This window comes from Triturus cristatus, chromosome 11, assembly GCF_964204655.1.
Source record: "Triturus cristatus chromosome 11, aTriCri1.1, whole genome shotgun sequence".
NCBI classification, from domain to species: domain Eukaryota; kingdom Metazoa; phylum Chordata; class Amphibia; order Caudata; family Salamandridae; genus Triturus; species Triturus cristatus.
The window spans coordinates 51,335,270-51,359,956 of NC_140594.1; the positions used below are offsets into that span (position 1 = coordinate 51,335,270).

The 24,687-nt window shown below is 46.0% G+C and overlaps 1 protein-coding gene across 3 annotated transcripts in view; it reads right to left on the reverse strand.

The window, feature by feature from the left end:
• Positions 1-24,687, reverse strand: part of PPIL2 (peptidylprolyl isomerase like 2) — a 332,508-nt gene that overhangs the window by 148,290 nt on the left and 159,531 nt on the right. For all 3 annotated transcript variants that reach the window (XM_085636442.1, XM_085636443.1, XM_085636445.1), the window contains one exon: positions 23,839-23,945. In XM_085636442.1, coding sequence (XP_085492568.1) covers positions 23,839-23,945 — 107 coding nt within the window. The remainder of the gene's footprint in view (positions 1-23,838; positions 23,946-24,687) is intronic.

The window sequence follows — 24,687 nt, forward strand, 5'->3', positions numbered from 1 at the left end:
TTAATTTGAGGATCTTAGTCACCTAGACGGCAGATAATAGTTGAGACGCAACGACCGGAAGGCTGGGTGGGCCTTATGAAGATCGTTGTGTGCCAGACAGCAGGGTTTAAAAACAACCTGCTTTCTGATGGACAGACAGTGTAATTTCCTTAGGTTAGGGGAAGAGGAGGAACGTGCAGGAAGGTTTCATATCAGCTGTTCAGCTGTATTCTGCACTATTTGCAACTTAGTTAACAGGGTGTCGTTTACTCCTACCAGTAAAGTGTTTCCAAAATCCAGGCAACAGATTAGGAGTGCTTGGACGAGGGTTTTTCTAGACGCATCCGGAAGCCAAGGAAAATCTTTTTTTGAGGCCTCATTGTGGCAAAACAGGTGCCACATGTGGCATTGACTTGATCTTTTATGGACAGTGGCTGATTATTTTAACTCCAAGATTTTTCACCACCTGGTTAGGGGCAGGGGCAGGACCAAGTTCCACTGGCCACCAATCTGTCGACCAGAACTCGTTGGCTTTGACAAATAACATGATCGTCATCTTCTCGCTGTTTAACTGGAGACAGTTCTTATTCATCCAGACAGCGATTTCCCTCAGGCAGCCCGAGAGTTTGTCCTTCACTGTGTCTGGATCAAGGCCAAAAGAGATGAAAAGTTGAGTGTCATCTGCGTACAACACAATCTCCACCCCGCATACTTCCATCATTTGGGCTAGTGACGCTACACAGATATTAAACCGAGTTGGACTCCAGCATGATCCCTGGGGGACTCCCTTGTTTATTTCCATCAGTCTTGACTTGAAGGGGCAAGGCAGACATGTTGGGTGCGATTATCAAGGAAGTCCCTGAGCTAATGTAGTGCCCTGCCATGAAGACCAGCCTCATGAAGTCTGAGAATTAGAATGGGGTGGGAGACCATGTCAAATATCAATAGATCCAGTAAAACTAACATGACCGGCGTTCCTGCATCTAAAGAGAGCCCAATGTTATCAATAACAGCCCAGGGAGCAGTCTCAGTACTGTGCAACTCTCTGAAACCCAATTGAGAGGGGCCCAAGATCTTATGCTCCTCAAGAAAAGATAAGAGCTGTTTATTAACATATCTTTCGAGGGCTTTTGCAACTAGAGGTAACAGTGAAATCGGTCAGTAGTTCGAGAGGACATCGGGGCTAGCAGAGGGTTTTTTGAGAAGTGGAGATACTTGGGTACACTTCCATTCCTTAGGCATTTTGGCCATAGTCCATGAGAGATTGAACATGTCCCTGACTGCTGGTGCCAGACAATGCACTAAGCTGACCATTGTTCTAGAAGGACATAAATCCTACAGGGAGCCTGATTTGGCAACAGCGAGCATCTCCTACACTTAAGCTACAGAGCAGCATTCAAAAACACATAGGCTAGCTGTAGCATCAGGGTGCGGATGACTGAAATCAAGTTACCCTTCAGATCGTTCAGGACTGGCTAAAGTGTTCTTATAAATTGTGCTAACCTTAGCTTTGAAAAAGTCAGCAAAGTCGTCACAAATATTTTGGGAAGCCACAAGGGTGGAGGCACAAGCATGAGGTTTCAAAAAGCTGTTTAGAGCTTTATAGAACTCTTTAGTGTAATCCCCCGCATTGGCAACTGCAGCGCTAAGTTGTGCTTTCTGTGCAGACTTGCTCATGTTATGATGTATGCCTAGCCTAGTCCGATATTCCACTTTATCCTCTGAGGATTTAGTAAGACGCCATCTGCTTTCCAGCTGTTTGCAAATCAACTTTTCCTGAGTCAAGGTGCTAGAGTACCAGAGAGCTCGATTTCTGAAGAATGCGTGCATAGAATTTTTGAAAGGGGTTATTTACTCAAGAGTGGTTGTGAGGGAGTCATGGTAAGCAGACAGAGCCGAATCAACATCCGAGTAGGACGGAAATGAGGGTACCTTAAAGATCTCATTCAATGAAGATGGGGGTGACCCAGTGCCAGGGGTGCTGAGGTCTACGGACCTCTTTTCTCGTTTTTCTGCGGCACTCTTACATGGGATAATAAACTTGATTCGATGATGATCCGACCAAGTAATAGGAGGTTCACATGTTACTTCCAAAACATTAGTAAAACAAGCATTGGCATAGCCAATAGGTCTCGCTTTTGGGACCTTATAAGTGTTTAGCCATGCAACAGTTGATGTTGTTGCACCAAGGATATTGTGCTGGATAACAAAACACTTTTAAGGTCCCAATGGCGAGACCTATTGCCTATGCCAATGCTTGTTTGTATTGTTCACAATAAGAATTCCAACTTAATTCAATGGACAGTACCAGTAAGCAAAACCGGGTCAATGAAGCAATTTGTAAAAAAAAATATTTTTTTCCATTGCAAATTAGGAGATTTCCAAAAACCTAGCAACTAGGACTGCTAGAATTTTGAGGGAAATAGTTAACTTGCATCATCGTACTATGCATTGCTTACGATGCATGGTTATGGCGTCTCTCAGCAATTCATAGGACTTAACAGAGCAAACGAAACTGTGGGTATCTTCTGTAATATTTATTTGGCATTCGCGATGTTTTGACGAGAAAATTGTGAATTAAAGAAAAATAATTATTTGTAATAAAAAATGTGCCCCTAGAGGGCACCAAAGTAAAAGAATTGTGAATTGCAAACTAGACATAAATTCTGTTTCTCTGAGCTGCAGTGATCGGGGTTTAATTTTGAAACGTGCAATTTACGTCAAATGATGTGTGTTCTCACACATTTAAAAGTGTTTTTAATTGTATAACAAAACCTCAAGTTCCGTGAACGTAAGTGAGTCTAGAACAGTACATCATAAATCCACAATTAACAGCAATAAAAAAAGTGGCCAACTGACAAGTGATGTGTTTTCAGATAACATTTTCCATTCCTTATGATCGTTCTCAAACCGAGCCCGTATTAAAGTAAATTGCTGCAAAGCACTCAAACAAGATTTGTGCCGCTACTTTTGTTACCTTCCCGTGCGCAGGGGCGCAGTTTAGTCAGTGAGAATCAGGGGGCTACATCTCAAATTCCCTAACTAAACAAGCATTGGCCGCACGCGCCTCACACTCAAAGTAAAATAAGCAGTAGTGGTTAAACAACGAGGCATTTGTGAATCAGTGGGTTACTGAGTTCCATTCCAAACCGATCTGCCAAATGTTTCCTGGGATAGACAAAACAAGTTGATTCGTGAGTGCCCGAAAGGCAGGAAAACAGGATCAAACATCAAAGCGGCAAAAGTGAAAGTAATCGAGCAGAGCATCAAAGGGCTGGGTGAGAAGGGAGGGGGGAATGCAAGGGTCAAAGCGGCTAAAATGAAAGAAAGCTATAGAGAAGGGAGGGGGGAGTGGGAGCAGCTGTGCACGTGCATGTGATCGTGCACTCAAGGTTTAGGCCAGCCAAAAGACTGTGGGTAGCACTTTGAAAATCCCACATATAAAATGTCTCTTCGAGCCTTTGGCTCAGCGAGACCTAAAAAATGACATCCAGCATGTGTCCAGCCCTGTGCGTGGGGCCAAACACTGTTTGCTTCAGCCCTAATCCCTCCAGGTCCACTGAAAGTTGGATTACTCTTAGATTGTCCGTGTTCTCACCATAGTAAATAAAATCACCTAAGAACTTGCTAGAGGCTAGTACGTGCAGCGCAATATAATCAATTAGAGCCGGACTAAAATCTTTCTTGGTGGCGGGAGGGCGCTAAATTAGCACTTCCCTCCAAACAACCTGAGCATAGGGTATCAATCAGCATGACCCTAAGAGAATCGTGAAAGGCAATAGCAACGCCACCCCCCATGCACTCTGCCCTATCTGATTTAACCAGTGAATAATGCTCTGGTTTTGCTAAAGGAATGCAGGGACAGCGGAGTCGATGAGCCAGGTCTCTGTTAAGAAACAGTTTGGGATTATGTGATTAAAGGAAATCCCATATCACTATGGCAACTTTGGCCATAGGCCCGATACTGCAATATGCGCGGTCTATCCTCATTGGGTTGTCCTTGGGGGCGAGGGGGACTCATATCTAGTATCTGAGAGGAAGCTGCTCCAGAAGAACAGGAGAGCGAATGCGATAGTGACGACGATCTTCCAACTCCTGGCGCACCTGCTCCACGAGAGTTTGCATTTCTTGCAGGAGACTTGGCATCCATCAACCGACTCAGTTTAAGTTAATTAGAGGTGTGCTTCTGCACCATGCTGTTGGCTAAGGTGACCAAGATCTATTAGAACACGGGGAGGGATCCTGGCATCTGGCGTCCTTTAGGCGCGGACGAGCACGGACGGGCTTACCTTTGGCACGCCAGCTGTGCGCGTCCGAGCCCTACAGCTGCTATATGTGGCTTTGGTGATTGAAGCCCTTCATCCAGACCGCCAACCTGCCCAAAATGTCGGCGGTCTAGTGGCTCACAGGAAAAGCGGATTGCATAGAAAGACCAGCTCTCTCCACAACACATGGCAATCCGCCACAACGGACCGGAGAGCGCGGGAAAGCAGCCACACAATAGCAACAAATGCAGAAGGAATCTAAGGTATGGCGCAAGAGCACAGAATTAGATGCCTCTTGTCTCAGCTGATCTGCTTATTATGAAAAGTTATGACAAAAGCAGAAGGCCTGGCTCATTTATTGTGAAAGTGATTTTTTATTTTAAAGCCAACAGTCTTTGACAGTGGATTGATACCACACTGTGTTACAGGCTGTAAATAGGTATTTTCTGTCATGAAATCTCACTGATTAGTGCATTAGGCAAGGGTTTTGTCATTTGTCACCCGCTCAGGCGACCCTGAAGGTAAGATTTTCACTGTGATAATCCTTTTTAGGAGCTACATATTGTTTTGACAACTGTAATTTTCTATATATTTGGGCATAATTGGAAAAGCCAATAGGTCGCGCCTTTGCGAAATTTGGTTTCCCTCTGTTTTACTGTAGTGTGTGTATTGTAAGTGTAGATTGTATGTGTTCTTGTTAATAAAATAAACTTTAGTGTTTTGCTGAATAACTGATGCATGTCGGATGTCTTGAGTTTCTAAATAATTCAACTGAATAATTATTTTTCTTTTTATTGCATATAAACATTTATTCTAAATTGTAAGTAAAATATTTTGAAGCTGTAAAATTTACGTACAATACATTTTTAGTTACTTTTTTTGTTTTTATTTACAGTGAACAGTTTTGAAGTGCACTTCTGTAATGGGAGTGTTAAAAGAAGTATTTACTGGCTTACTTGCCGACTGGATACAAGATGGGTATAGATACTTGGTTAAGTTTGTTTTTGCGAGGAGGAGAATTGGGGCGATATGTGCCTTTCGGGCCAGCAAGCCAGAATCTCCTCTCCTCGGTGGTATACTGGTTAGTGATGAAGCAACCGTGGGGTATGAATGCCATTTGGTATTCAGTATCTTGCAGGCCAAGTGCCTGAAAGCTTGCATTGTGCTACGCATAAGGTTACGAGGCGACACTATATCATTGGGGACAGCAAGTTCCAGTCCAGCACTTCCATCAACACACCACTGCTATCTAGAACGTTATTCCATTGATTCAAAATAAGCGAATCCTGACCACAACGCCAAGAATTAATTGGATTATTAAATGAAATCCTAGGGCTGGGACGCAGAGTGCCTAGTTACATGGAACACTTAGCTAACCTTAGCTATACCAGCCATCGTTCACTATTATGGGTACGGTACTCACTCTCTTTGCGTGCAATGAGTTAATGATTATTGTTCTTCTATGCCAGCTTTTTAGGTAACACCCAAATCGAGAGGGCAGTGTGATTAGTATCGGTTGCGTCTCCATTCGAGTGCTCACCGCGGGAGCACAGACTAGAGAACATTTAGTTTGTGGCACCATGAGACTGGTTGGTAATGGAATTCTGAAACACAAGTTACTGCTTTCTGTTGATTGACATGGGCAGCATGTAAGGAGGGTTATTGCATTTATGTATGGAGGATTATCTCACGTACTCCTAAACCAGTAAAACAATACGCATTTGCTTGTACATTACGTAGCGTTTAAAGACTCGGTTGCTTTGGTGATCGCTTGAAGAATTACAGACGAGCAAATAAGGATCTGAGGCCCAAACCTTGAATATTTTAGATAGATTGTGCAAGGAAAAGAGTGACTTTTCTAGTGAAAATCACCTTAATTCTGAGATTGGACTCAAGGTCCCTAGTGGTTCAAGCCTCGCCCTGAGGAAGGGGGTTGAAGATCACCCCTTGTTGTCAGATATACGTTTGTCAGCAGTGCCCACATTTTCCAGTCCTGGACCTGCATTTCACAACTAGGGCATCATGAGAAGTGTAGTAGTATGCTAGAATCCAAATAGTATGATAAATGGACCTAATAATGATTTATAAGAGGAAATACGGGGGTGAGAAATGCATACACGGTTGGAGTTAGCAATTCTGTCCACGTAGCCTGCCAATGCTGCAGGTTTTGGAACTTGGTATCCAGGTTCAAGCCCCGGCTTTGACTCACAACCCAGTGTTTCTGGGAAAATCACATTCTACCTAAGCTATGGTGCTAAATATAAAATGAAACAAAAGTTGCCGAGGTATAGAAATGGTGTGCCCTCTGTGCTGTGGTTTGCAGCTTGTTACTATGTGCACGCTGAGATTCATGCAATGCAACAGTCTGTTACCCTGTTCGGCATTCCCCTGACAAGTGCACCTGATGCTTTACATCTTTTGTGCACAGTGCAGTGTTTCGCGCTGCACTCACCCCTGGTGATGAGGAATACAAGCTCCAGAGCGTATACGGTCATGTTGAAGGGTAGGTGTAACCAGGATGGCCTCTTGAGCTTGATGTTGGGGTATTGTAGCACTGCAAACGGGATTCAGCAAAGCGACTCCATACCGCCTAATACTAGAGACACACAGAAGCGGGAACGTGACAGAGGGGTCGCTGCCACCCACCAAGCACACACACCCCTGTCTCTGATAGAAACAGAAAAAAGATTACATTTTGCTATGCGAGCGACACGGCCCTCTTAAAACTAACAGATTTCTCATTCGTGGACGCACAATTATCTATAGGACATAAAATGCAGCATTTTTTTTTATAATAGCAGAAAAACATGAATATTTTGTATCTCTACTACGAGTTTCATGATTAAAAGATCTACCATACCCTCTGCCAGCAGAACACTATTCAAAATTCTGCAATGCAGTCGAGGCTGTGTTGAATGTAGGAACACTAACCAATTACAATAATGAGCAAAACGAGAAATTGTTTTCTGCCCATCAGTGAGCGCTGCAGGAACACTGGTTATTTCTTAGATGGCTGGCGCACCGGCTTCATGGAAGAGTGGCTTTGTTGCCTGTTACTGTTAGAAGTTACAGGTACATGTCCTGCAAGATTCATTAAACATGTTCCTCCTTTTCTAGTGTACCAAAACAGAAACAAGCAAGGAGGGGGGAAACAGCGATGAGTGATGGAGTAGTGGGACGGGTTCTCTCACATTGAAGTTAGAGAAAGAACAGGCGGCCTTGGGGAAATAGGGTCTACCTTTAAATGAACAGCACATGACGAGATAAGAACAAGAATTACAGCCCTGTTCACAGAAAAGCTAGGAGCAAATGAAAACACGAGCGCTAGTTTGAAGTGCTCCTAGACAAAGAAAAAAGACGTTCCTAAAGCAGTTACTAAAATGGGACAAGTGTAAGGTTACAAGTAATGAGGCAGTATTCCATGAGCGTGAACAACCCACAAAAAGGAGGAACAAATAGCGATGAATAACCACTTGGAAGCAAGGCTTTTTAAAGGACATTCGAAGAAACAAATGAAAACCAATGGGAGGGCTGTGACCCACAAAGTATATACAACACGTCTTGAAGAGACAGCACAAGAGCTGTCTAGGAGAGACCTAAAAACTATAGAACTAAGTTATTCACTGGACAAGTTATTTCAGATGCCATAGGTTTGTTTATTACGAAGCGTTCCGACAAAGGCAGTAGGCCTGATTTATTTATTATGAAACTCATGTTCGAGCCAATAGACTTTTAATAGTGCATTGTTACTGCACAGTGATAATGCCCGCAGACATGTAATTAGTCATATAAAACTTCCTCTATCACCTTTGTAGGCAAGGATTTTGGTGTCCATTACCCATTTTGACAGACATCAGTGTCAGAACATTTACAGTGTAATTATTCTTGGTAGTATGTCTTTGGACGGCCTGACACGCTTAGTAGTCTGCCATGATCTTATATAGAAAAAAACATGCTATCTATAGGAACCAAGACACTGTGCTCATATATTTATGGATAGCAGAGGACATTCTGGATGCTGCACTTGCTGGTACCATTATGGTCGCTGCACTAAGTGATACTGTACAGGGCTAGAAATGCTGCACTCACTGATACCATTCAGGACCCAAGATGCCGCACTCACTGATACTGTAAAGGACCAGAGATGCTGCATTCACTGATACTGTAAAGGACCAGAGATGCTGCACTCACTGATGCTGTACAGGACTGAAGATGCTGCACTCACTGACCCGACAAGACCAGAGATGCTGCACACATTGACTCTGTACATGACCAGATATGCTGCACTCAGTGATACTGCATAGGACCAGAGATGCTGCACTCATTGATACTGCATAGGACCAGAGATGCTGCACTCATTGATACTGCACAGGACCATAGATGCTGCACTCATTGATACTGCACAGGACCAGAGACGCTGCACTCATGGATACTGCATAGGACCAGAGATGCTGCACTCATTGATACTGCATAGGACCAGAGATGCTGCACTCATTGATACTGCACAGGACCAGAGATGCTGCACTCATGGATACTGCATAGGACCAGAGATGCTGCACTCATTGATACTGCATAGGACCAGAGATGCTGCGATCATTGATACTGCACAGGACCAGAGATGCCACACTCACTGATACTTTAAAGGATCAGAGATCCTGCACTCACTGATACTGTACAAGACAAGAGATGCTGCACTCACTGATACTGTAAAGGACCAGAGATGCTGCACTCACTGATACTGTAAAGGACCAGAGATCCTGCACTCACTGATACTGTACAAGACAAGACATGCTGCACTCATTGACACTGCACAGGACCAGAGATGCTGCACTCATTGATACTGCACAGGGCCACAGATGCTGCACTCATTGATACTGTATAGGACCAGAGATGCTGAACTCACTGATACTGCACAGGACCATAGATGCTGCGCTCATTGATACTGCACAGGACCAGAGATGCTGCACTCACTGATACTACACAGGACCAGAGATGCTGCACTCATTGATAATGTAGAGGACCAGAGATGCTGCACTCACTGATACTGCATAGGACCAGAGATGCTGCACTCACTGATACTGTAGAGGACCAGAGATCCTGCACTCACTGATACTGCACAGGACCATAGATGTGCACTCATTGATACTGCATAGGACCAGAGATGCTGCACTCATTGATACTGTAGAGGACCAGGGATGCTGCACTCATTGATACTGTACAGGACCAGAGATGCTGCACTCATTGATACTGTAGAGGACCAGAGATGCTGCACTCATTTATACTGCATAGGACCAGAGATGCTGCACTCATTGATACTGCACAGGACCAGAGATGCTGCACTCATTGATACTGCACAGGACCAGAGATGCTGCACTCATTGATACTGCACATGACCAGATATGCTGCTCTCATCGATACTGTAGAGGACCAGAGACGCTGCACTCATTGATACTACATAGGACCAGAGACGCTGCACTCATTGATACTACATAGGACCAGAGATGCTGCACTCATTGACCCGACACAAGACCAGAGATGCTGCACACATTGACTCTGTACATGACCAGATATGCTGCACTCATTGATACTGCACAGGACCAGAGATGCTGCACTCATTGATACTGCACAGGACCAGAGATGCTGCACTCATTGATACTGTAGTTGACCAGAGATGCTGCACTCATGGACACTGTAGAGGACCAGAAATGCTGCACTCATCGATACTGCACAGGCTCAGAGATGCTGCCCTCATGGATACGTATAAAGAACAAGGGGACCCAGTAGTAAGACCAGGGGTAGTATATGAGGTTGAAAGGAACCATGGTCTAAGGGAGGCCTTTAAGGACCTCAGGTAGCCGAGGCTACTAATTAATGAGCGCAGCTTTAATCTGAAGGAACACTTTCACAGGGAGTCCAAGCGGGACTCGATAAGCAATGTATGCTGAGACACAAGATTTTTGGAATGACATCACATTTATTTACAGCATAAATGGAGTATCATTCAATTGTTTACGGTGAAAGTTCTGGTGCTCACACAAAAAAAGTGAAAGTGCGTGAAGTGAAAGGTGCTTAGTGACATTTAAAGTTTACATTGCATTGATAACAGTATTCAAAACTCCAATCTAATCAAATACAGTGGAGGAGTTTTGGTTGCAAAGTCGACGGCGTTTCGATCTTATTAATTAAAGATCATTATCAGGACGAGAGTGTGAGCAAGTAGAATCTATAGGAGGAGAAAACAATGGAATAACCATAGGTCGAGGTGTAAAACAAATATAACCAGTACGGAATCTATAATTAGATTAGCGCAAACATTAAAAGAGAGACCGTATATGTGAAAGAAATGGTGCTGACTTATGAACGGCTGAGTCAAGGTGACATAATAAGTTGGTCACTGATTAGGAAGTGAATACACAGTATTTAGCTAGCCTCTAAGCAGAGTTGTCAGCATAGGAGTAGAGAAGGACAGAGCTAAGTCATGGAAGATTCGTAAGGAAAAGGCGGAACTGGATTCAAGGAGTGGATCGAACGGTATTAGGCAAGGTGATAGGAAAACGCCAAGTAAAGATGCGAGACGACAGAGGTTAAAGGAGGCTGCCCGTCATCGGACGGGAGTCGTGCACTGCGAATCCTGCGCTATGCATAGCAAAGATGGGCGCTGTGTTACAGTGGACCGGCCTGTAGTAGAAACTTGAGAGCAAGGGTTTTGGGAGGGTCCGCAAGGTGCAGAATGTGCTTCAACAACTAGGAATCCGCTTAAAGGGACAATAACGCAGGGCCACAGTTGAGGCAGAGTGACGGATGAACCAATCTGGAATCAGGGAAAGCCCAACTTCAGGACAAAAACCAAGGGGGCTACTGCACAGGAACACAGATGCTGCACTCGTTGATAAAGTTATATAGCAATGGGGTAACCCGAAGGACCACTGGACCCGGGTAACTGATAGTACAAAAAGATAAAGTCACAGTGGAAAACAATCGCAATTACATTTAAAACATGAGAGGATCATTATTATTCTGATCAAAATTAGACACCACCGACTTAGTCATTTGCCACGATTGGTTGTGATTTAATTCCATCACAGTGTTAGATTTTATCCAAACAATACATCACAATGTATTTCAAAATTAAAACATTTTTAGAAAACGGTGCAGGGGGGAAGGGCAGTGAGTGCATGAGGGGAATTGTGGAAGTGATGTGCAAAAGAGGAAGGTAGTGCGCATATATACATCAGCAACCAATATTTACAACCTATCCAGCCAGATGTCTGGCTTACACACAAATGCTAGATCATAACATAATAAACAAGATGCAGATGATAAATCTCCGTCATCTATGTCTGAACACAAGAAGAAAACAATGTCGACTTTTCAACCCCTAAATAAAACAGCAAAACTTGTTCTAATTTTGAAATACATTGTTTGGGTAACATCTAACACTGATGAAATGAAATCACAACCAATCGTGGCAAATGACTAAGTCGGTGGTGTCTAATTTTGATCAGAATAATAATGATCCTTTCATGTTTTATATGTAATTGCAATGGTTTTTCACTGTGACTATCTTTTAGTACAAGCACTCGATGATAATACACAGGACCAGAGATGCTGCACTCGATGATAATACACAGGACCAGAGATGCTGCACTCGATGATAATACACAGGACCAGAGATGCTGCACTCACTGATACTGTACAGGACCAGAGATGCTGCACTCGATGATAATACACAGGACCAGAGATGCTGCACTCGATGATAATACACAGGACCAGAGATGCTGCACTCGATGATAATACACAGGACCAGAGATGCTGCACTCGATGATAATACACAGGACCAGAGATGCTGCACTCGATGATAATACACAGGACCAGAGATGCTGCACTCATGGATACTGTAGAGGACCAGAGATGCTGCACTCATTGATACTACACAGGACCAGAGATGCTGCACTCATTGATACTGTAGCGGACCAGAGATGCTGCACTCATGAATACTGTAGAGGACCAGAGATGCTGCACTCATGGATACTGTAGAGGACCAGAGATGCTGCACTCATTGATACTGTAGCGGACCAGAGAGGCTGCACTCAGATGCTGTACAGGACCAGAGATGCTGCACTCATTGATACTGTAGAGGACCAGAGATGCTGCACTCATGGATACTGCATAGGACCAGAGATGCTGCACTCATTGATACTGCACAGGACCAGAGATGCTGCACTCATTGATACTGTAGAGGACCAGAGATGCTGCACTCATTGATACTGCATAGGACCAGAGTTGCTGCACTCATTGATACTGTAGAGGACCAGAGATGCTGCACTCATTGATACTGTAGAGGACCAGAGATGCTGCACTCATTGATACTGTAGACGACCAGAGATGCTGCACTCATTGATACTACACAGGACCAGAGATGTTGCACTCATGGATACTGTAGAGGACCAGGGATGCTGCACTCATTGATACTACACAGGACCAGAGATGCTGCACTCGATGATAATACACAGGACCAGAGATGCTGCACTCACTGATACTGTACAGGACCAGAGATGCTGTACTCATTGATACTACACAGGACCAGAGATGCTGCACTCGGTGATAATACACAGGACCAGAGATGCTGCACTCACTGATACTGTACAGGACCAGAGATGCTGCACTCATTGATACTACACAGGACCAGAGATGCTGCACTCATGGATACTGTAGAGGACCAGAGATGCTGCACTCATTGATACTACACAGGACCAGAGATGCTGCACTCGATGATAATACACAGGACCAGAGATGCTGCACTCACTGATACTGTACAGGACCATAGATCCTGCACTCATTGATACTACACAGGACCAGAGATGCTACACTCATTGTTACTACACAGGACCAGAGATGCTGCACTCATTGATACTGTAGAGGACCAGAGATGCTGCACTCATTGATACTACACAGGACCAGAGATGCTACACTCATTGATACTACACAGGACCAGAGATGCTGCACTCGATGATAATACACAGGACCAGAGATGCTGCACTCGATGATAATACACAGGACCAGAGATGCTGCACTCGATGATAATACACAGGACCAGAGATGCTGCACTCGATGATAATACACAGGACCAGAGATGCTGCACTCATGGATACTGTAGAGGACCAGAGATGCTGCACTCATTGATACTACACAGGACCAGAGATGCTGCACTCATTGATACTGTAGCGGACCAGAGATGCTGCACTCATGGATACTGTAGAGGACCAGAGATGCTGCACTCATGGATACTGTAGAGGACCAGAGATGCTGCACTCATTGATACTGTAGCGGACCAGAGAGGCTGCACTCAGATGCTGTACAGGACCAGAGATGCTGCACTCATTGATACTACACAGGACCAGAGATGCTGCACTCGATGATACTGTACAGGACCAGAGATGCTGTACTCATTGATACTACACAGGACCAGAGATGCTACACTCATTGATACTACACAGGACCAGAGATGCTGCACTCATTGATACTGTAGAGGACCAGAGATGCTGCACTCAATGATACTACACAGGACCAGAGATGTTGCACTCATGGATACTGTAGAGGACCAGAGATGCTGCACTCATTGATACTACACAGGACCAGAGATGCTGCACTCACTGATACTGTACAGGACCAGAGATGCTGCACTCATTGATACTACACAGGACCAGAGATGCTGCACTCATGGATACTGTAGAGGACCAGAGATGCTGCACTCATTGATACTACACAGGACCAGAGATGCTGCACTCGATGATAATACACAGGACCAGAGATGCTGCACTCACTGATACTGTACAGGACCATAGATCCTGCACTCATTGATACTACACAGGACCAGAGATGCTACACTCATTGTTACTACACAGGACCAGAGATGCTGCACTCATTGATACTGTAGAGGACCAGAGATGCTGCACTCATTGATACTACACAGGACCAGAGATGCTACACTCATTGATACTACACAGGACCAGAGATGCTGCACTCGATGATAATACACAGGACCAGAGATGCTGCACTCGATGATAATACACAGGACCAGAGATGCTGCACTCGATGATAATACACAGGACCAGAGATGCTGCACTCGATGATAATACACAGGACCAGAGATGCTGCACTCGATGATAATACACAGGACCAGAGATGCTGCACTCATGGATACTGTAGAGGACCAGAGATGCTGCACTCATTGATACTACACAGGACCAGAGATGCTGCACTCATTGATACTGTAGCGGACCAGAGATGCTGCACTCATGGATACTGTAGAGGACCAGAGATGCTGCACTCATGGATACTGTAGAGGACCAGAGATGCTGCACTCATTGATACTGTAGCGGACCAGAGAGGCTGCACTCAGATGCTGTACAGGACCAGAGATGCTGCACTCATTGATACTACACAGGACCAGAGATGCTGCACTCGATGATACTGTACAGGACCAGAGATGCTGTACTCATTGATACTACACAGGACCAGAGATGCTACACTCATTGATACTACACAGGACCAGAGATGCTGCACTCATTGATACTGTAGAGGACCAGAGATGCTGCACTCAATGATACTACACAGGACCAGAGATGTTGCACTCATGGATACTGTAGAGGACCAGAGATGCTGCACTCATTGATACTACACAGGACCAGAGATGCTGCACTCGATGATAATACACAGGACCAGAGATGCTGCACTCACTGATACTGTACAGGACCAGAGATGCTGTACTCATTGATACTACACAGGACCAGAGATGCTGCACTCGATGATAATACACAGGACCAGAGATGCTGCACTCACTGATACTGTACAGGACCAGAGATGCTGCACTCATTGATACTACACAGGACCAGAGATGCTGCACTCATGGATACTGTAGAGGACCAGAGATGCTGCACTCAATGATACTACACAGGACCAGAGATGCTGCACTCGATGATAATACACAGGACCAGAGATGCTGCACTCACTGATACTGTACAGGACCATAGATCCTGCACTCATTGATACTACACAGGACCAGAGATGCTACACTCATTGTTACTACACAGGACCAGAGATGCTGCACTCATTGATACTGTAGAGGACCAGAGATGCTGCACTCATTGATACTACACAGGACCAGAGATGCTGCACTCATGGATTCTGTAGAGGACCAGAGATGCTGCACTCATTGATACTGCACAGGTCCACAGATGCTGCACTCATTGATACTGTATAGGACCAGAGATGCTGAACTCACTGATACTGCACAGGACCATAGATGCTGCGCTCATTGATACTGCACAGGACCAGAGATGCTGCACTCATTGATACTACACAGGACCAGAGATGCTGCACTCATTGATAATGTAGAGGACCAGAGATGCTGCACTCATTGATACTGCATAGGACCAGAGATGCTGCACTCACTGATACTGTAGAGGACCAGAGATCCTGCACTCACTGATACTGCACAGGACCATAGATGTGCACTCATTGATACTGCATAGGACCAGAGATGCTGCACTCATTGATACTGTAGAGGACCAGATATGCTGCACTCATTGATACTACACAGGACCAGAGATGCTGCACTCATTGATACTACACAGGACCAGAGATGCTGCACTCACTGATACTGTACAGGACCAGAGATGCTGCACTCATTGATACTACACAGGACCAGAGATGCTGCACTCATGGATACTGTAGAGGACCAGAGATGCTGCACTCATTGATACTACACAGGACCAGAGATGCTGCACTCGATGATAATACACAGGACCAGAGATGCTGCACGCACTGATACTGTACAGGACCATAGATCCTGCACTCATTGATACTACACAGGACCAGAGATGCTACACTCATTGTTACTACACAGGACCAGAGATGCTGCACTCATTGATACTGTAGAGGACCAGAGATGCTGCACTCATTGATACTACACAGGACCAGAGATGCTGCACTCATGGATTCTGTAGAGGACCAGAGATGCTGCACTCATTGATACTGCACAGGACCAGAGATGCTGCACTCATTGATACTACACAAGACCAGAGATGCTGCACTCATTGATCCTGTAGAGGACCAGAGATGCTGCACTCATTGATACTGCACAGGACCATAGATGCTGCACTCATTGATACTGCATAGGACCAGAGATGCTGCACTCATTGATCCTGTAGAGGACCAGAGATGCTGCACTCATTGATACTGTAGAGGACCAGAGATGCTGCACTCATTGATACTGCACAGGACCAGAGCTGCTGCACTCATTGATACTGTAGAGGACCAGAGATGCTGCACTCATTGATACTGCAGAGGACCAGAGATGCTGCACTCATTGATACTGCACAGGACCAGAGATGCTGCCCTCATTGATACTGCACAGGACCAGAGATGCTGCACAGGACCAGAGATGCTGCACTCATTGATACTACACAGGACCAGAGATGCTGCGCTCATGGATACTACACAGGACCAGAGATGCTGCGCTCATTGATAGTGCACAGGACCAGAGATGCTGCACTGATTGATACTGGACAAGTAAATAACTAAATTACTCCATTTTGGACAAATGGCCCCCACAAGGTAGCATAGGTGAGATGTTCTGGCTTTCTTAAAGAGGGAGAGGCAGCTAAAAACACAAATTCAATAAAGAAAAATAATATATCACAGGGGCAAACATATAAGAGTTAAAACTGGGTTTGCTAAAGGAAGCCAGGAGATGCTGCCCCCCATTGGGCTGAAGTAAGACAAACATTGGGAGAGGATGTGGTCTGACGGCTAGATTGCCGACTTTGGTGCTGGAAACCAAGGTTCGAGCCTCGGGGTCGCATCCACATCCTGTGATTCTGGGCAAATCACTTAATCTCCCCGTGCCCACCCAAAAAAAATGAATGTGTCCTCGTGTAACGTAACCGGTGCTCATGTAAAGCGCTCCAATACCTTCTGGTTGAGTTCGGGCTATATAAATCTGCATTAAAAAAACAAATAATAAATAAATAAACCTGGGTGATGGATTTTTCACAAGATCAGCACTATGGCCAAACTTGCACTCTGGGTTTGGGTCACGTCTGCTCGGGGATCTTCGGAGGAGCTCCGGGATCCGGTCTCATGTGGCAGCCATTCTAACGTGAAGTGGGATATGGTTTATGCATGGGATGCAGATAAAGGAAGTCTGGGCCCATCCAAGGGCGCTGCGTTATGCAACTCGGTGGGTTGAAGCCTTGGTAGCTGATTTTCCACTAATGAAGGCAAAATAAAAATGGTCACTCCATAAAATCTAGTATCCAAAAACCCACCCCTGTGAGGTCAATGCTGCTCCCTCAAGGTGACCGAAGGTGCAGACGTTTGGGTCAGATTAGGACAGTCCTGGAAAAGCAGGGCTTGCAGGCTATGACGCATAAGAGCAGTCCAGTGCCCAGGGCACAGCCGTCTGCACCCTGCCCTTAACGCTGCTAAAATGGGTCACCCGGTTTTAAAATGAATGTCGTGGAACAGTTCCTCTTTCGCATTGGTTGGCCAAACAGCCAATCACAGCGCAGCGCTGAAAGTATGTGCTTCCGTTTCCAAGGGGCTGCGAGCATCTGCAGCCTGGAAGCCGTTGCTATGGCAGGGGATGCCAACGCCGGCCGCAGGGCCTGTCCTTTCCACAACATGGACTCATTGTCCTCTCCAGCGACAAGCAGGGCGAGGCGGGGTAACCCACTGCTGCCAAGGGCCGCTGCCTGCAGCAGATCACGGGCAAAGGCAGGCGCGAGGCAGAGGGCAAGTCAGACTTCTCCCGCGAATCAAACTGTGTGATCGTGGGCAACTCGCTCTTTCTCCTTGTGCATCACCCTTTCGTCTGTACAATTTCACAGAAACAATCTTACTGTTAAGAGCCTTCCTAAAACAGGTCTTTTACACCCAGAGGTGCTCAGAAGCGTAGTTTCTATAGGGGCTATACAAATAGCTAAGAGACTTGAACACCTGCTGAAGCAATCAATGTGTAGGACGGAGGTTAGTGCCGACGGAGTCATTTATCCTTCCGAGGTCAACAAAATTAGTTGAGATACAGGCAGACAAGTGATATTTGAATTTGTGACAAACAATTTGCATGGCCTGGGCACCGAGCTACCCAAACTGTCCTGCGGAATCGTTGGGGAGACACAAATACACACACACACACATCAGCACTTGGTTTTAAGGTGACCCCAGCAGGATTAGTCCCCAGCAGGAAGGGGCGGGCAGCCTAGACTTGGGTGTTTGTATAGCGCGACTAATCACCCGCGTGGATGTCCAGGCGCTATGCTGCGGGTTTCGGTCGTACAGCCAGGTCTCGGTCGTACAGCCAGGTCTCGAGTCCCTTCCTAAAGTCTGTCCGGGAGGGCGATGTTCGGGGGTGAAGTGGTTTGACCAGGAGAGCCGAGCCTGAGCAGAGCCAAGCGTCGGATCGGACTCAAACAGCCAAGCGCGAGCCGATCCTTGAAAATATTTAGCATGTAAATAACTTAACACCCATCATGTTGAAATATGACAGGGTGTCTTCAAAATTAAAAAATGTTTTTCTTCACACGCAGAAGGGTTTCACTTTAGTACAGATTGTATCACTGCAGTGAGGACTTTATTAAAAGGGAGGTCTTAAACAAGCACCGAGAAACATTCTTGACCAGCCCTGGTGGCGATATTAGTGAACTAAGGAGCGAAGCAAGGCAGTGGCCGTGTATACCCAACATGTAGTGTTGATTTTTTTACCGCCATAATTGGCTGTTAAATAAAACACGAGAGATTTTGGTACAGTGCACATCCTAAACTCACGTATTTGAAGGCACTCTCAAGTCATAATAAACAACAAAGGAGAGTTGGTGGAATAAGGTATTTGCCCAGAATCACAATATTTAGGGAAGCAGGAAGAATCCCAGATTTTCCAGGTTCACCCTGGGCAATTCAGCCACTAGATGGGTATCTCTTTCTGACATCGAAGGTTACAACTCTGTCCTTAATTCTTGGAGTGTGCGACTAATGCTTGGGTAACCGGCGAAGCCACATTTTTGGCAGTTTTCATGGAGCACGCCTCGCACAAGGGAGTAAGAATGCTTCACTACAGACACACAGACACATTTGCCAGGATTCCCAGAACACTGAGGCCGGGATTCGAACCTTGCTCCCTATACTGCATGGTCAGCAGCTGTGGCCACTAGGCCACCTCGCCTCAGTGAAAGCTCGGCCTTGTTTTGGGCTCCAGGTTCCAAGCGGACTTTTAGCCGAGACAGGCGTCTGGCTCCAGCATAGCTTGAGCTTTCAGTGGCCCGCAGGCCTCTCCTGTAGGCAGATGGCTCGGCGGTAAAGAATGGACACTGGCAACAGTGGCACCGCCGACATCACGGTTCACACGGATGGACCCATGGTTACGCCTCATGGGTCCATACTTCCCGCCGGCATCACGGGTCACACGGTTGGACCCATGGTTACGCCTCATGGGTCCATACTTCCCGCCGACATCACGGGTCACACGGTTGGACCCATGGTTACGCCTCATGGGTCCATACTTCCCGCCGACATCACGGGTCACACGGTTGGACCCATGGTTACGCCTCATGGGTCCATACTTCCCGCTAAAATCGCGGGTCACACGGTTGGACCCATGGTTACGCCTCATGGGTCCATACTTCCCGCCGACATCGCGGGTCACACGGATGGACCCAGGGTTACGCCTCATGGTTACGCCTCATGGTTACGCCTCATGGGTCCATACTTCCTGCAAGAACACAAACAGGCGTCACAAGCGGTTGTGCCAACTGGTGAAGGTCCCCAGTCAACCACCAGCTCCTGAAGCATTCTGGGAGACGCTGTGAACAGGAAATGCAGCAGAACCAGAGGCCAGAGTGGGCCGGATCTGTGACGAATGTCATGCCCATACTTTTTAAGCCTAACAAAAACAGTTCCCCGGCATTTCTATTTTAAAAAGACAACCAACCCAAGACGGTCAATTTCAACAGTAGAGATGCCTGCGCTGAAGGGAGGAGGGTCTTGCTGAACAGCCAATGGAGATGCAAAGAGCAGAAGAAGAAACAACTCCCTTCTTCCCAGGACGCCTACTACCTGCAAGAAATGCAAATGTAAAGGCTGCTTGGAAGCAAGTGCCGGCATTCACCTGAAGCTTCATAATGAGGAAGAGCCGAGTCACAAAAGTAATCTGAGACAACATCCTCAACTTACGACTTTTGGTATTTACATAAGGCATTTAGTAGTAGTAAAGTTAGGAATCCTAACTTTACTGCTACTAAATGCCTTCTGTGAATACCAAAAGGAGTAAGTTTAGGATTTTGTCTCAGATTAGTTCTGTGAATCAGCCCGAAGATTTTAACTTTTTTTTTTTTTTAAACCGATTTCATTTGCCAAATAACAAAGATATTGCAGAGCACTGTCACTCAGCAACTCGTGCACAGAAATGTACATAGAAATGACTTTGAGACTTTTTGGAGCAAAATAGGACAAATTGAGAGCAATACAGTTGCAATATTAACCAAAGAAATAGAAAGAAACAAACCCCCCAACTCCCCCCCCCCCCCCATAGATTTTAACTTTTTGAGAGTTGATGCAAGGGTAGCAGCTGAGTTCTGCGGTGCCTGCTTCTAATGGGCACTTATAAAAATGTCTGCACTAGGTACAGTCTGATTGCTTATTACTAAATTTTGTATTTTGAAATTACTTTTTGATTTTAAGCCTATATTGTTTAGTGCATTTTCGAGCAGTACATCTCATGCTATGTGCAATTCAAGTTTAAAATAATGACTTGGATATTCACAGTGCTTTCCGTCACAGGCTGGGACCTTCATGCACTAAAAATGCACAAGTCTCGACGGTACTGGGAAGGGGTATCCCGGGTGATGGCAGCAGTGGTGGGCATGCAGGTTCCAGTTGAGGCACGATGGCACTTACTGGGAGTGACAGGGGAATTGACATGGCCCAAGCATATTAAAACATGGCTTGATCAGGCCTCTGGAGTAGCAAAGAGGAATACAGCGAGAGCATGGGGCGCAGCTGATCCACCAAGGGTGGGGGCCTGGAAACGAGACCTAGATTGGGGTCAGCAGGCTGAAACAGTGGTCTACACCAGTAGAGGTGGCCCCAAAAAATGAGGAAAAGTTTGGACCCACTGGAAAAAGTATAAAAGTTAATGAACATCGGAGCCGGGGAATTGTCAAAATTGATGTGATATTGCTCAAGATGATTGGCTACGGAATTGTGAGATCCAATTGATTGTAATTGTATCACTCCTTAAACGAATGACGCCCTATTCCACTCTGTATTGATGACGTATATGGATATATATCAAGCAACTGGTTAATAAAAAAAAATGCACAAGTCACTGTTCCCCACTGCACCGATCAGGATTAAATGTTGTGGGCTCTGGTCACACACAGACATCTGCAGCCATCACATTAACCATCTCTGGCCACACACAGACATCTGCAGCCATCACATTAACCATCTCTGGTCACACACAGACATCTGCGGCCATCACATTAACCATCTCTGGCCACACACAGACATCTGCAGCCATCACATTAACCATCTCTGGCCACACACAGACATCTGCAGCCATCACATTAACCATCCCTGGTCACACACAGACATCTGCAGCCATCACATTAACCATCTCTGGTCACACACAGACATCTGCAGCCATCACATTAACCATCTCTGGTCACACACAGACATCTGCAGCCATCATATTAACCATCTCTGGTCACACACAAACATCTGCAGCCATCACATTAACCATCTCTGGTCACACACAGACATCTGCAGCCATCACATTAACCATCTCTGGTCACACACAGACATCTGCAGCCATCACATTAACCATCTCTGGTCACACACAGACATCTGCAGCCATCATATTAACCATCTCTGGTCACACACAGACATCTGCAGCCATCACATTAACCATCTCTGGTCACACACAGACATCTGCAGCCACCACATTAACCAACAGAGGCTTCGTAACATAAAATAGTGCTTTTCCACCAATTAGTTTAAGTTGCATGTATTTTTCATAAGGTGTAGCGTTATTCTATATGCAATTACAGGAAAGTGAAACACCAATAAAATAGTTACGTAATATTTTTTCCTTTTAGCAATGCCACGCCACGTCCCCACAGTCCCTGACTCCACCCACTGCACTTCGATCACAGTTCCCAGACTTTTTAGGTCTCGCCTGACCCAGCGTATGCGCTGGTCTGGCGAGACTTATTGAGAGAGCTCCAAAAAGTGCTACCAGGCCAGCCTAGAGCTACAGTGCATGTGCGCGGGTGCGCGCGCCGCCCTTCACCGCGATTACTTTCACTGCCACGCGGCCGCTTTGATGTGTGATCGTGATCGTGATCACTTTCACTTTTGCGGCCGCACGGCTGCTTTGCATAGCCAATAGGTCTCGCTTTTGGGACCTTATAAGTATTTAGTTATGCAACTGTTGCATGGCTAAACACTTATAAGGTCCCAAAGGCGAGACCTATTGGCTATGCCAATGCTTGTTTTTAATGCACGTGGACCATTGCTCGTTCTGATCACTCCAAGTGGCCACACATGGCCCTTTAACTTGCCATTAGCTGAACAGCGAGCGATGACCTCCTTAGAGAGAGGAGGGTTCCGCTCTTCATATTTAAGAAGGATCGGAGTGAGTCCCAAATACTTGCCATTATGTGGCAGGGTGTTTGCCCTTTGACCTAGAGCCAGCCCCCTGCGGAGGGCTCCAATATGCTTGACATTATGTGGTAGGCAGGCATACCGTTTGCTTTTTTGCCTCTACCCAGCAGAGGTCTCCACTGACCTGGACATTATGTGGCAGGCATACATTTTGCTTTTTTGCCTATACCCGGCAAAGGTCTCCACTGTCCTGGACATTATGTGGTAGGCGGGCATACCGTTTGCTTTTTTACCTACAGCAGGTCCCAGTGGAGGGCTCCAGTGTCCTTGGCATTATGTGGCAGACTGTAAAGGGGGGGGCATACTGTTTGCCTTTTTTCCTACAGCGAGCCTCGGCGGAAGGCTCCAGTGTCCTCTGCTTTCCTGACCCGTCCTAGCTGTTCCAGTGCAGCTAAACATGTCATCTCAGTCACGTGTGGGCACCTGGCCCCGGCGGCCATCTTTGGTTGAAGTTTCGTGGCCTCTTAGCGCTTCAGTGCAGAGTTTATGGGCAGCTGTGGGTTTGCCCATAGGGAGCTCCAGGAGTGAAGAATCTGCAGCTGCCACATAATATATTTCCTTGCCAATTTGACAGATGAAAGGTGAAGGCAGGATGGACAGATGGACGGCGGGAGGATGAAAGGGCGAGGGGGGGTTCTCTTAAGGCAGGTCTGGTTTGCTCACTTCACATACATATATTACAGGTGGTTCAAGTGAACTTCTCCCATACCAGTCAGGTTATCCCTCTCCAAGCACCCAAGAACCTAAACACACCATTCATCGAAACTCACATCTGCTTCTTCTGCAGAGATTTGACTCACTGTACCATCTCCCAGCTAACAAAGCGCCTACCTGCTCGCATTCAGCACTCCAAGCGCACTGCAGCCCATACCTTGTCACAGTGCAGCTCCAAGTTCACGTCCCCTTTGGTGGTGTGAAGGCGCACGTAGCCCTTCTTCTTCACGTACTGGTAGCGCACCACGTCATCATCAATAGCAGCTGTGGAGAGGAGGAGGAGGAGAGTGTGAGTGCACGGTTATAGCGCCTCGAGGGAGCAGAAGATATCTAGTGGTCGCCCTTATGCAAGGGATGGACCTCTAGGCTCCCAACAAGAGTCATGCGGGAGAGTTGTGCACCCACCGAGGAGTCCTGGCACTGAAGTCCTGGCATTGCTTCCCCTGTTTTGATCAAGTAGTCAATGCTATGAGGCGCTATTTATTTAGGGGTAGCTTTACAGCGCTTACTTCATACTCACTCTCCAGAAGCTTTTTCACATTACAGTCGATGAACCAATATCAACTTTTAGTCTTCGAGATAAAAACCATAAAAGCAAGCAAGCCAGAACACTTCAAAATCACCCTCAATATCAGCAATTTAGAAATACATTAAGTTAAATAGACAGTTAAAAAGTCCTACAAAGATCTCAAAGATGGCGGCTGTCCTACACACCAAGGGCGTTTAATCACAGCTGTTTCTCTGCCCAATAGCAACTTAAAAAAGTTAAGAATGCAAAGAATGATATCTCACAAAGCATTTACAAGTATGTGAGTGCGGGCGAACCTGTGTAAAATTTGCCCTCTTCAGTACAGGGCGAATATATTGTTTCCTGGGTACTTTGTAGAAGCTAAAAAACATAATAAAATGTAGTGTGTCCTGTGGAGACTTTCCGTTGCAGACGCAAGACGTAAAATTAACACCCCTAATCCCCCGTGGGTAGGCTAACTAAAGGGCAATAGGTCTA